At 41.8% G+C, this 13,681-nt stretch overlaps 2 protein-coding genes across 10 annotated transcripts in view; both read right to left on the reverse strand.

Moving 5' to 3' along the window:
- Positions 1–6,232, reverse strand: part of sh3pxd2aa (SH3 and PX domains 2Aa) — a 95,217-nt gene extending 88,985 nt beyond the window's left edge. For 5 of the 7 annotated variants that reach the window (XM_047577903.1, XM_047577899.1, XM_047577905.1 and 2 more), the window contains exon 1: positions 4,669–6,231. In XM_047577903.1, coding sequence (XP_047433859.1) covers positions 4,669–4,764 — 96 coding nt within the window. In that variant the 5' untranslated portion in view covers positions 4,765–6,231. Of the gene's footprint in view, positions 1–4,668 lie in introns of all 7 variants that reach the window. The other 2 variants (XM_047577902.1, XM_047577901.1) reach the window with 2 other exon arrangements.
- A 1,067-nt stretch (positions 6,233–7,299) lies between these two features.
- stn1 (STN1 subunit of CST complex) lies at positions 7,300–13,147 on the reverse strand. Of its 3 annotated transcripts, none has more exons than XM_047577908.1 (10): positions 13,013–13,147; positions 12,374–12,670; positions 12,009–12,104; positions 11,667–11,744; positions 9,800–9,973; positions 9,423–9,528; positions 8,347–8,494; positions 7,909–8,031; positions 7,741–7,813; positions 7,300–7,583 (listed from the first exon to the last, which is right to left on the reverse strand). In XM_047577908.1, the coding sequence occupies exons 2-10, from the start codon at positions 12,450–12,452 to the stop codon at positions 7,426–7,428; spliced, it is 1,035 nt and encodes a 344-aa protein (XP_047433864.1). In that variant the 5' UTR covers positions 12,453–12,670; positions 13,013–13,147; the 3' UTR covers positions 7,300–7,425. The 3 variants fall into 3 exon arrangements, with proteins under 3 accessions (XP_047433864.1, XP_047433863.1, XP_047433865.1); XM_047577907.1 differs by having other exon boundaries at positions 12,367–12,670; XM_047577909.1 differs by lacking the exon at positions 13,013–13,147 and having other exon boundaries at positions 12,332–12,471.
- Between the last annotated feature and the right edge of the window lie 534 nt (positions 13,148–13,681).

Raw genomic sequence — 13,681 nt, forward strand, 5'->3', positions numbered from 1 at the left:
TCCCCAATTAGAGGTGAGCATCTGAAAACGGGATGCTTTGCACTGGGATCACACTCCGTGTTTGATAGGCCAGTAAATATGTGAGTGTGGAACAGCTCTCTGAAGAGATGTTTTATGGTACCAAGTAACAACAACGGCCTCCAGTCTGGGCCTTTGCGCAGCACAGTAGTCTCTAGAAAATGAAATGTTATGGGACTGGGACTTGTAGTGGAAACAGAAGCTTAAAGTAAACATGGTTATGCCAAACCCAGCTTTTTTTCTTTTATCACCTCTTCCTCCTGCTGCCAGACAAGTGTGTGTGTATGTCTAAGATGTATGTTTGCAACTCAGCGGTCCAGCTTTCCATACGGTCCGATGAGCACTTCCTTTTGACAAAAGCCCCGAGTCTCATTCCCCCCTCCTCTCACGGGATAAGCATTTCCAGCTGGTTTCACAAACATTACAAATGGGATTCAGTGGTTGCCACAGATTGTGTCTTTCTCTGCTTCCCTCGCTCTCTCCCTCCTTTTTCTTCTCACAGTGACTAGCCCTGTCTCTTGAGACCTGGGTAGCTAAGGAAACAAGGCCACAGACCAGCCTGCTGAGACAGTAGAGCTCAAAACACAGTACAGCTCAGCTCTGAAAGCTCCTGCTACACCTTCGCTGCGCATACACCGATCGGCCACAACATTAAAACCACGGGCAAATGAATAACATTGACCATCTTGTGACAATGTTCTGCTGGGAAGCTTTTAGACCTGGCATTCATCCTTGTGGATGCTACTTAGACATGTAGCACCCAGCTAGACCAGACGAGGCACCCCATCCCATAGTAACGATACTCCTTGACGGCAGCAGCCATCCACACAGCAACGTTTTAGGAAACACTCAAAAGAACATGAAGAACAGCACAGGATGTTGACCCGGCCTCCAAAATCACTAGATCCCAAACTGATCAAGTATCTGTGGGATGCACTGGAAAAAGCCTGATCCACAGAGACCCCTCCCCTCAACCCATGGCACATCAAAGGCCCCCACTAACAAGTGTTACCAGACACCACAGGCCACCCTTGGAGCCATAAAGGAGACCTAGGCAATATGAGGAAGGCAGTCATAATGTTATTCCTGATTGATGAGAAGTACTCAGCTTCTACTCCATTCTGTACATTATATGATCAACAGGTCTCCATGCACTCCTGGCTATGGGTGTTTCAAGTCACCTGCTTTCGAATAATAATTTGTTATTAATGTTATTAAACAGTAGTTAGAAGTATTCCCTTTCTCGCTGAGAGTGAGATTTAGAGATCGATCTTATGACCAAAAGTATGGTGCTAAAGCAAGAGGCAATTAGCTTCAGTTTTTATATGCTAATTAGCATAAACCTGGAGGCAGCCAGGCTCTGTACAAAAAGATGAGTTATGAAAACCTCAACTTGGCCTTTTTACTTGTGTGTGCTTTACGGTTAATAGGTTATAGTGACGGTGTGCTTTAAAATGACTCTCAAGAATATATCTGAATGTTGAATAGGGTCACGTTAGCATTTTACTACCCTTTAGGCTAAGCTAAGCTATACTCGCCCCCTCCATACCTAGGCTGTTGTTTTATTTATATAACTATTCCTTTAATCATTAAACATGGATAAGTGTCATTGTTTTAACACATACACATACATGCCACTTCATTAGGTATATTTGTGAAAATGACTGAATCATAATTTAATGGTCCTGCACTAAATCTCCCTTCACAGCTGTTATAACCGATGGTGAAACAGTGTCAGAAAAGGTTAATTTTGCAGGATGTAGTTTGCGGTGCTCTTTAGCCTAGCCCCCAACTAAAATACCTCCAGCTTCATATTAGAGGATGACTTTAATTACAAATATATATGTATATATATATGGGGTACCCTACCTTGCCTCTGTCAGTGGAGATGTCTGTGGTTTATCCAGATATCTATTTTAAATTTTACCATCTTAACTCCTTCAGCTGTTTGGCTTTCAATCAACTTGAAACACAACAAAATATGAACAAAATGGACAAAATATAAAGTCAGATATTCTATTTCTCTGGAAGTCAATTGTGTTAATCAGATTTTCTAGAGTAAGAAAGAAAATGTTTCTACATCACATGTTTAGCAACAGATCGCTGCTTCAATTCTCTGCAGATGAGCTGAAATTCTATTCTTATTAAGTTATTCTCCCTGAATTCTCCTGTCAATCTCCAAAAAAAAAAAAACTCCTTTGACCACCCTGCAGTGAAAGAAACACGATGGAAAGGCTTCACCAAATACTGTCTCGGTTTGACAAATCTCATCTCAAACCCAGAATAAATTGTTTTTTGGTGCTCGAGTGCTATTAATTCTTGCTGTGACTGACAACATGACTGACAACACGTTGGGCCCCGGCCATTCGTAGCTTGCCAGCTTTGTTATCAGGAATAGGTGCCAGTGAGCAACAACCTCGAAACAAGAATGTGAACAAACGGCGGTGTGAATGTATTGATGAAAAAAAAAATCTCCACGTGTGTCGTCTGTCCCGTCTGTAGCTCGTCTTTTGCTTTGCTGTACTGAAAGAATTCTTTAAGAATTCTTTTTAAAAAATCCTTACATGGTAGTCCTTTTGTTAAGACATTGTGATGCGTTCAAGGTGTAGCATCTGTTGACATAAATGATTGAAAACTGAACTAAAACCATTGATTATCACAACCTATATGTCACTGTGGGTGGTTTTATGTACCTGATGAATTCACATCTGAATCATGTGAGTGAACTGTCATGTTTTGTTGTTGGATATTTCTCTTTAGCTTAGTTTAGTTCTCTGGTAGTTCTGATGAAATGCACTGAATAAATCCTTCCTAACAGACCCATGAAGCACACACCACAACAGGCTCTAAATTATAAACAATAAAGCATATTTATGATTTTTAAAATAGGTAACTTGTATCTGATAAAGGCACACGTGTGGCAAGAGCAGAGAGAATTCCTGCATACAAAGGAAAATAAGTGTGCTAATTGTGTCCACATATCATACAGGGTCCCAGGGGTCTGCAGGAATGAGATTGTATATGAGCAAGATCGTGCTCTACTCATGGTACTCATTTATTATGACTTGTTTATGAGCTCGAAATAGGATCTGAACCCGGGACGTGAAGTGCCTCAAAACAGACTCTCACTCTCTCTTATAACAAGTGTGGTATTGATGGCTGAGGCCACAGGAGGCAGGGTGCAGGAAAGTAATAACAATATAATCACTGGGGCCTTTCATGAGTTTTTGTTTGGTCCAGAATGTGAAGAATAAAGTCACCTAGCCTGGCTATAGCCACACCCGGCCCTTTTAGAGTATGAGTCACACCATTTGTATTTCTCCATGGGTGAGTTTTAACCATATCTCGGCACGCAACTTGATTGGCCTACAAGAAATCAGAGCCATTTGGTTGTAAACAAATTGCGATGAAGATGACTGTATGTATATGTTGCTTTTATTCTTCTATCTACGCATCAAGCCCTACCGAACGTTCTGACTGGCTCACCAGAGCATAATCAGTTCCCAACAGAGCAACTCCTGACCAACTTTCCAGAAAAGAGGCATCCGTGTCTGCTTACAGTTAGTTCCATATATTTCTGGACACAGACTGAGTTTCCAATATGTACTGAAGTTAGGTACTAAAGGGTATTAATTATGTGAAGACTCTCAACTTTAATCCAAGCAATGGAAAAAAACAAAACAAACATCTGAAATGGAATTACAACCATTCCACTGCTCCTTTCAATGGACCAGAGTGTCCAACTACATTTGGTCCCTTGAATAATAAGGGGCCGTGACTTTAAGAGCTCAGAGTCATTTCTAACCCTTTCTTCCAGTCTGGATGTGAATCCACTGCGCTTAAAGCCCATGTTCATAATATAACAGAAACCTGAATATAGTAAATAGCCTGAAGCCAGACCAACCTCAACACCTACATTATTTTTGGCAGTGGAAAGTCTGGTCTGGTGTTACTCTGTTGAGAGATTATTTATACTCCAGCTAAGAGTTTAAGTTCTTTGAGAACTGAAGAATCTCCTCAGATGAGTGGCGAAATATCTTTTTTTTTTTTTTTTTTGGAAACTCCATGTCCTAGATGACTGAGAACCTTCAAAGATGTTTAGTTTTTTGCCATTGCCAGAACAGAGCCACAGCTGGCCCAGATGAGGTCTGTTGGATATTTTAATCTAGACTACAACATGTTATTTTATCCATTGGTGACTAGTAGCTTAATTAAAACCGATTGAAATGATCTCAGTTCAGCTACAAATACACGCTACAAATACACAAACACACTTTATCAAGTTAGTTAAATTAATGATGATGCTGGTAATAAGGTAATGCAAACATAAATAAATAAAATCCTTAAGTAACACAGCAAGTCCAGCAGTCCTCCTTCTTTGGATATATCCAGATGATATATGAGGTAATAATTTTGCGTATTTGACAGAACACAGGTGTGACAGCTCACCTGTGTTGATGATCTGTTAATTATAGTGAGCAGGTATCTGTCTGAATGCAACTCGGGGCTAGTCTAGCAGTAATCCCGGGTCCTAAATGCTGGGTTCAGGTGTCACACTGTGGCTGCGAACAGGCCACGGAAACACAGCTGACACATCTGAACGGGACGAGGTGGGAATAAGGTGACACGCATGAAGCCGAGGCTACTCACGTAGTGTTTAGACGGATTTCGCCTCTTCTCCACGTCCACGACTTTCACGTCCAGCACAGTCCGAAACTGCATCTTGACCCTGCAAAGGCTCTGCATAAAAGCGACAGGCAGGCAGACAGCTGCCGGGGCTCCAGATAGGCTATCTTTGTATCACGAGAGAGAAATCACAGCGTTCATGGTTTAACAGTTCAGCGGTCCATTTAGAGACCTGGCAGGCGCAGTCTCCACGGCCGCTGACCAGACGACCACCGATCTGATCAGAAACTTATCGATAGTCCGCGTGAGCGTGTGCTCGGCGCAAGAATAACCGCGATAGGAGAGGTTTTCCTGCAGCCTCGCGGGCTGGCCGGCGGCGCACGCAGCGCAGATGAAGGCGGTCACCTTAAAATAGAAAAAAAAGAAAAGTAAATCGAGTTCCTTTGTGTCTGCAGCGATGCCTACAAGGGAGGCATCCGCAAACCCGGGGCTCCCAGACGCTGGCTGGATGTAAGGCAGCCGGCGGATCCAGCGCAGAGCGGCTCAGCGACGCAGAGAATTTAGGAGAGGAGTGGGATGGGCTTCACGCACGTCCTCGGGGCTATTTGGAATAAAGAACTCCAGGAAAAAAATGCCTCCGATGTGCCTTCATCGACAAGACCTGCGCTGTCCTGAGACACAATCATGAAGCAGTCTTCGCTCTGTTCTCATTCGGGGGCCCCATAACTTTTTTTCTACAGGATTTAGATAATATGACATAATGTGGGACAAACATCTGTCAGCTTGACCATGCAGATGTGCGCTTTAGAAGCTGCGCCTCGTTAGTTCGCGGTTCTGGTCGCAGCGTAGCGACCTGGAGCGCGATGAAGACAAGACCCCAGTCAGTGCAATCACAAGTCGGGAGCCGCTATAGTTTCTGGCCGGAGACACGATCCAGCTGAAAGTGTGGATACAGATGTTTCACCGGCGACCAATCAGCAGCAGGCAGCTTTACGTGAAGGAGCCAATTAACGACCAAATACTGCCCCCATGTGCGTACAGCGACAGCGTGTACAGTCCGTGAGCGGCAAACACACGACGATCACCGGGCTTCTTTTTAAAGTAGATCCTTTAATATGACTGGCATACAAATATCCTTATGACCTACCTAAAAGCCATCTTCGGGCCCCCTGTGTAACCGCTGCTTCGTGATAATTTAATTGAATATACAGGGCTGGGTCAACAGACCCCTAAGCGTCCCCATGGGGCCCCAGAGGGTCGCCGATTCAGTGTGGCGATTCATTTTTGTCAATTAACTGAATTAATGTAAGCTTTAACAAAAGGTGTTTTCGTTCAAACCATGCGTTTCTAATTACACTTGATCAATCAATATCTGTATGCTTTAGGTGAATTGTATGGTGTCTCTGGGGAGGGGGTATTCTGAGGTAGAAGAAAATACCTGAAGCTGCAAACCACGGCATTAGTCAACCGAATAGTGTCAATAAGTTGCATTGTGGGAAATATGACGCCCAGCATTTTGTTTGGAGCGCCACTGAACATTGAGTGAAAATACCTTAGCCTCTGCAGCATCAATTTTGACCACTTGATTTTAAACGCGTCTTTTGAAAACTCATATAAAAAAGTCACATTTATTTTCAATATTCTCAGTGAATGTAAATGAATAGCATCTTGTTCTTGACCGCTGTAGAAAAAAATGAGATTATGTAAAGCCAGTCTGTGCAGTATCTGACCATTTGCGACTCTGGCGCCCTCTAGCGGCGTCACCATAAATGCCACTGCAGTAGACGTCATAACTGTAACGCTTGTAGTTTGTCATGTGCTTAATTGTCACAGCGAGTTGACATTTAGTCTATGTATGTACACAGCATGCCGTATACAGTACATGCAGTATAAACAAGCGATATACTCAAGAGATATGCACGGGGTGATTTACTTGTGACAAGTATGGGTTATTATAATATGTAGATTTGCATATTATTACCATGAAATTACCACCCTAACTGTTATACATTGACTTACCAGTTTATTGTGTTCTGATATACCAGTCTTGTACTTAAACTCCCTTAGTGACTGGCTAACCCTAACCATAATGTTCGTTTGATTTGAAACGGCACCAGAAATGTGATAATCATTTTGGAGGGTGTAGTATGTGAGGCTGTTAAACTGGATTTAGCCATGCCCACTGACTAAACGGTGTTGTCAAAATAATAGGAACATGTGTTAGTGCAACGCCCAGTTCAATCGTACTCCTAACCACAACCTTCGAAATAAAAACTCGGTGATTTGATGCTGAATACCATGACCTTCATGAAGATATAATTTCATGAACGACTCACAGATTAGATTTTCCTTGCGTGTGTAGCTTATATAAAATAAAGGCATCTTTTTTGTCAGGTTAATAAGGGGAGATGATGGAGGTGGATATTCTTCTATGTTTCTTGGCTCATCGAGAGAAGAAGGTCTTAGTAATGATCCAGGGGCCTTTTTTTCAAATTGGTTTGCATGCTTGCAGGCTGATCCACCCAAGAGCCACATCATTGTTCTGTTGTACATTTTAGTATTTTCAACAGTGGAGTGCTAAAGCTTCACCGAAGCCTTTTTTTTTTAGATAGGCCAATCCATACATTTATGTTAAATGCAACATTGAAGCTTAGCTCACTTACATACAATAGAAATTTTATTTTTTTTAAAAATGACAGCGTGAGACTTGATGTAAAGGACTGCTGAGGGCATGATTTCCGTAAACACGCTGGATGCTCATTCAGTGGAACAGGGAGTGTGTTAAAATGCAGTGTAATGGTTGTCGCTGGTGCTGACGATGTCGCTATTGCACTCCAGTGACTTGAGGACCAGCTCCAGGGCTGCTTTGCTCACATTGAGGCTGTACCGCTGCCTGACTGCAGACAGGATATGCAGCACGTGGCAACCCTTCTCTGCATCTAAAGGAGGAGGAAACAAGAGTCACACTTTACAATTGACAACAAAATGTCTGTAATTGGTTTTAGGGCTCATCCAACTGGGTGTACGGGGGTACAACTGGGCGCCCCATAATGATATCCAGATGGCGTGTTACAAGAAAGAACAAGTCGTACATACACTTCTCCCTTTTGGAGTCCTCCCTGATGATGTCTTTGACGGCCATGAAGAGATCTTTGTCCTGTGGAGTCACCTGGTGAAGAACATCAGCATAACACACGACGTGGGTGAATATTCGGACACAACATGAAAGTAGAATTCATATGAGATTTCTCTGCCATTCCTTACACGGTAGACTTCGTCCTGGGATTTGACCTTGTGGTATACAATACCCTGCTCCTCTAAGACCTTCAGGGCCTCCTTGAGAAGCTGCCGTAGCTGTTGGACACCGGACGGACCCGCGACAGCCCCCTAAACAGCATCAGAGGAGCACAGTCAAAAAACACTGGAGTGAGGCTCTGGAAAGATGTACCGTCTTTAATTTAACTGACTCTTATGTAAAATCCCAATGGCTATTACTTTATATACCTGTGGTTTGTCAGAATCCTCAGTTTTTCTGTCTCACTTCAACTAAATCTGCTTTGTTTTGAGAAATAAAATCCCAATTTTATCGTAGTTTCACTTGATCTGAACTCTTCAAGCAAAGTCTGAAGTTAGATTTTTGTTTCATCCACCCGTTGCAGATCTTCAAAAAGAAAATGGCTCCACGGTATTATTCTGCCCTACCTCATCTGAGTCTGTCTGAGGCTGCCTGGAGATCAGAGGCAGCAGGAGGTCTTGGACATCATAGGGTCTGAACTTTGTCACCGAATTCTGCTGAAAGAAATCCTGCAGGATATCCGTTGCCTTCTTGAGGGAACTGACGGGTGAGTCACTGAGAGACAGACCAAAAGAGAATAATAATCATTAGTACAACTTGCCCTATAGCTAAAAGAAGCTCTAATAAATCTACACCAATCAGGCATCATATTATGACCACTGACATGATAAGTGATTATCGTTGACCATCTTGCGACAATTACGTGTTCTGTTGGGAAAAATTTGGACCTGGCATTCACATGGATGTTACTTAGACAAGTACCCCTCCCCTAGACCAAACCAGGCACAATCACCCCATAGCAATGACACTCCTCTGTGGCAGCAGCCATCCCCAGCAAGATGCAGCCTGACACAGACATAAAAACTGTGTAGAAACAACTCAAAAAACATGAAACGCCCCGTCCAGACCTGGTTATTTGAGTGATCCAATCACCATGAGTACTCGGTGTGAGATTCATTAAAAAATGTATGTTGTATGTAAAACAACTGGTGATGTGTTCATGCCGATGAACAAGGATCTGTCTGTAGTTAAGTTACCTATTTTCTCGATAATCACTGGTATCTCGATTTAACTTAAGTACCGGAGCAATGTACTATTTGCAGTGTATGGACACATTCAAGTTCCAGTTGTGATTCAGGCTTTGTCAGTTAAATAACTGTCAGTGTTGAGATCAATCAATAGATAACTTAAGGAATGTGCATTGTTCATGCTTTTAGTGAGCGTGACAGACGTCTCCAAAGTATGTATCGGCAAGTCTTCAAGTCATGATGAACACACAACAAATGTTTGTTTGTGGCCCCGACACACTGTTAGGCAGAGATCCATTGGAGACAGGAACTCTTATAATATTCTACAGCAAAACTCAAATTATGTATTTATTTGCACAGAGACCACAAAATGGATCTCGATACGCGTTTGGAGACACATTTAAAAGGTTGTGTCTCCCAGTTTACTCTGAAGGGGTAGGGATGGATGTTTGTACCTCTCTGTGGTGGGCTGCAGCACTTTATCATAGCACTGTCTGTAGAGCTGAGGAACCTCCATCATCCACGCTATCTGAGCCGCCATCACCGGGTCGTTCACTTTATCTGGGAACACACACAAACACACAGATGATGCATGGACTGAGGACAACAACGGCTCTCGCATACTCTCATATAAAACGTGCTAGGCGTGACAAAGTAAGACAGTAAGACTCAGACAGTGAGCGAGCGCATGTTAGCGTGGGAACATTTGTAGTTTTTCTTACTGGGATCCCGTTGCTTTTGTGCGCTGGTGTTTATTCTAACATTTAAAACTGGTACAAGCTTCTAATTCAGTAAATTATAATAAACACAAATAATAGGGTTCTACACTTACAGTAGGTGGAGGCCATGATCTCTCTCTGTTGCCTTGACGTCTTCACCGAACCTCTGACCCGGAGCAGCTCGCCAAGCTCCAGGTGGCAGTGGTTCTGCTGGATTTGTCTCAGCTTTATCAGCTCAGCTTCTAGGTTGAAGCCTCCCTGAGCGCCATTACTGTGCTTTCCTGCTGCTATAGATAAAATATAAAAATAAAATATCAGGGTATATTACAGTGATGTTTGTGGAGTTGTTAATAGTCTGCAGTATTTAATCACGATTAATCACATGATTAATCGATTCAAATTAGTCACACTCATTTTATATCTGTTTTGAATGTACCTGGATGAAATAAAGATGGATAAAAACCATGTCTTAAATTGTTTATGTGATTGGAGTTTCTTCTCATACTGGTTTACAAAGTCAACGTTCCAATAACAATTTAATTAACAAAAAGATAAAACTTTATGTAGTGCTTTATAGTTGCACTAATAAATAGGTAAATAAAAAATGGATAAAATGACTTTGCCTACATGGTGTTGCTCTACACTCAGTGGTCAGGTCACATTCTTTTAGCAGCATGAGTCTGTGTGCTTTACTAAAATCTAAAGCATTCCTTTAGATTTTCCTATTGTCCTATCAAATATACACTTGCCAGTTCATTAGGTACACTAGTGAATGCATTCTAATGTAACAGTCATGCACCAACTCCCCCTTCATGACGGTTTTAATGTTCAGCTTTCAGAGTTTCAGAGTGTCAGAAAGGTGATTGATTTAGAGGATATACGCTGCCTGGCCAAAAAAAAAAAGTCGCCACCAAAAAACGTTCACATTCTAATATTTAATTAGATTCATTAGATTGCCTTTAGCTTTGATTGCAGCATTCACTGTGGCGTTGTTTCAATAGAGGCTTCCACAATGTCACAAGATTTATTTCTATCCAGTGTTGAGTTAATTTTCCACCAAGATCTTGTATTGATGATGGGAGAGTCTGACCACTGACAAAAACGTTCTCCAGCACATCCCAGAGATCTCAAAGGTGTTAAAGTCTGGACTCTGTGTTGGCCAATCCATGTGTGAAAATGATGTCTCCTGCTCCCAGAACCACTCCCCATGAATAACCCCATGAATCTTGGCATTGTCATCTTGGAAGATACGTGTACCATCAGGGAAGAAAAGAATCCATTGATGGAATAACCTGGTCATTCAGTACATTCAGGGAGAATTTAACTCTTAATTGTGGCCTAGCTCACTGACTATGAGAATATTGTCAAAATAATAAGAAACATGTGTTGATACAACACAATTCAATAGTAGGACAAAATGAATCACCTGCTCCCTCAGTTGATTTAAACATATGCTTAAAACCCAAACCTTCATGAAGATAAGACTTAGAGCAGGACTGTACAATTAGAATACATTCTCTTACACTAGTGTACCTAATGAACTGGCAGGTAAGAATAATGACACAAGCAAACTATGCTGATGGATCCCCATTCTGTTTATAACAGTAGAACAGAAAAGTTAATCTGACACTATCAGAGAGATACACTAATGTGAATTATTCCTCAGTTTCTGCATTTTATTTTTAGTTGGAAACATGCAACAGAACATGCTCCAAAGCCACGTCATAATATCCAAGCAGTCACATATCGATTAAACTTTTATAGCAATAAAATTAACTGTTTAAATATGATTATATTATGCAACTGAGCAAGACGGATGTCATAAGCCTTATAGAAGCCTTTTCTTATGTCAGCAGAGGGCTGAGAGCATCTTCTCAGTGCGTAGTGACTCAGAATTTTCCTGCTTCTTTTAAAGTTTAACAGAGTTTCACATGAAGTACACCCATGCTAACACTGAGATTCAAACAGATGTGAACTCACATTTACTGGGATCCTCCTCCTTTTTCAATAGGTCACTTTTCCAGCAGAGGCAGTTTATAACACCTGTACTGTCATCCACTGTGAACAAGAGCAATGACACTAAGAAGACTTGGATGTCAACAACATGTCATTTGTATGCTTTTAAACAGCAGGTCAGAGTAAATATGAGCTTGTCAGTGGAAACAAACTGATCATAACATAATAACATAACCATGATGTTTAATCACTACTCACGTTACAGCTAAAAGAAAAACATGGTACGTGCTACTGTGATGACTGGGATCTCCAAAAAGTATACAGAACAAAACAAATAAGTATAATAACTGCAAACAGTGTCAGTACCTCCATAAACGAAGAAGTCATCTCTCTCCCTCTTGTAAACCACTGTCCCCATTACATCAACTTTGTAGATTGGATGTGAGTTGTAGAAGTAAATACCTTGGAGACATGGGTGGATACAAAACAATAAATAATTAAGAATAAAATTGACCTGAATTTAATGGGATTTCTGGACCACATATGAAAAAACAAAATGACGTTTAATAACACCTGGTTAGCAACTAGTAATGGATTAAGCTGCTAAATTAGCTCTGTTAACAAATAGTTATCATGATAAATAGTTAATCAGCTACTGGGACAAATCCGTATCCACAATGCTTGCTAACCTTACACTAAGCATCTTGTGTACTGCAGGTGTTACCTGGTACCTGCGTGGACTCTGTCATCTCCAGGATGTCTGACACATACAGCCGAGCGAAGGCAGAAAAGACCGGGTCCAGTCCCCATAACATCGATGGGGACTCTTCCGCTGGGTCCATCGTAGTTGACTGCATTTCATCATGAAAGCGGACCGATTATTTCACTGTTCCCTGTTTCTCTCCCGCTGTCGACAAGAACTCTGCATCTGACAGATGAAAGTCTTCTTCTTCTTGGGTAGTAGATAAAAGTAAACGAATTTTCTTCTTCTTCTGGGATTTTTGGCCGTCTGGGCGTAATACTGCCCCCTGCAGGATGGGATAATTCATCTAGTAAAATGAGCTGGATATAAAATGTGTCAGAATCATCGTGGTAGAAAAAAATATATATATGTTTTTATATTCAATATAAAATAAGAATGTTGACATTTTTTCGGCTGTCCAGCTAGTATATAAAGTCAGTGGTGTCAATGGTACCATGTTTCGCAATGGCTTATGGGGCGCGTAGTTTCAGGGGACACAAAGAGACGCAAACTGTTTGTGTGTTCTTTGTGGCAGCTAATGGATTGTAACGACTCGCGGAGTAACACGTTAAAGAATAACGGAGACATGCTGCTGATCTCGATGAGAATAAGTTAAAGTAATAATTACTGTAAGCACGCGCAGTGTTCGGTCTGGCGGACCGATGAGGGCAGCACGAGACCAACTATCAAAGCACGAGGAGCAAAAGAAAAGAGCCTCGCTCCGGCCGCGCGCTCGTGAACGCGCAGCGACACTAAATCCGCTAGATTACTAAACCCGTCTCACACCGAGGAAAGATGACTCTTTTTACCGTTTTAGCGAATATACATGCGCGGAGCAACGGCACACGCCCTTATCCCAAAGGAAACGAATGAAGCATTGTGTGGAAAACAGACCAATTATTTGGAAGTAGCCTTTCTCGTGTTTTTTCTTTTTTTTGTTTTTGTCTTTTTGGTTGAAGAAAGAGCCCCGCAGGGTTGTCGGGCCAGTGGGTCGCCAGGAGTTGAAACAACGACGAGCTTCTCGTAACTACTTTGCATGAAAAAAAAAGTCTTCTTTTAGGTCAATTTCAAATGTTAGAACACGTCTAGGTTAATCTTTGGTTATTACTTTAACGTTTGGCAATGACCCATGAAGGGCTATTCGTTGCACTGGGTGGTCAAAACAGTGTCAAAAGCTAAGCGAGCTAGGTTTAACGGGTCTGTGTTGATATCTGTATCTAACGGGACACGTGTATAAAAAACCAAAGACTAAACCGACACTACTGTTACGTCCCTTTGTAAACTTTCCAACTGAATG

Source organism: Mugil cephalus, chromosome 2 (assembly GCF_022458985.1).
Source record: "Mugil cephalus isolate CIBA_MC_2020 chromosome 2, CIBA_Mcephalus_1.1, whole genome shotgun sequence".
Lineage (NCBI taxonomy): Eukaryota > Metazoa > Chordata > Actinopteri > Mugiliformes > Mugilidae > Mugil > Mugil cephalus.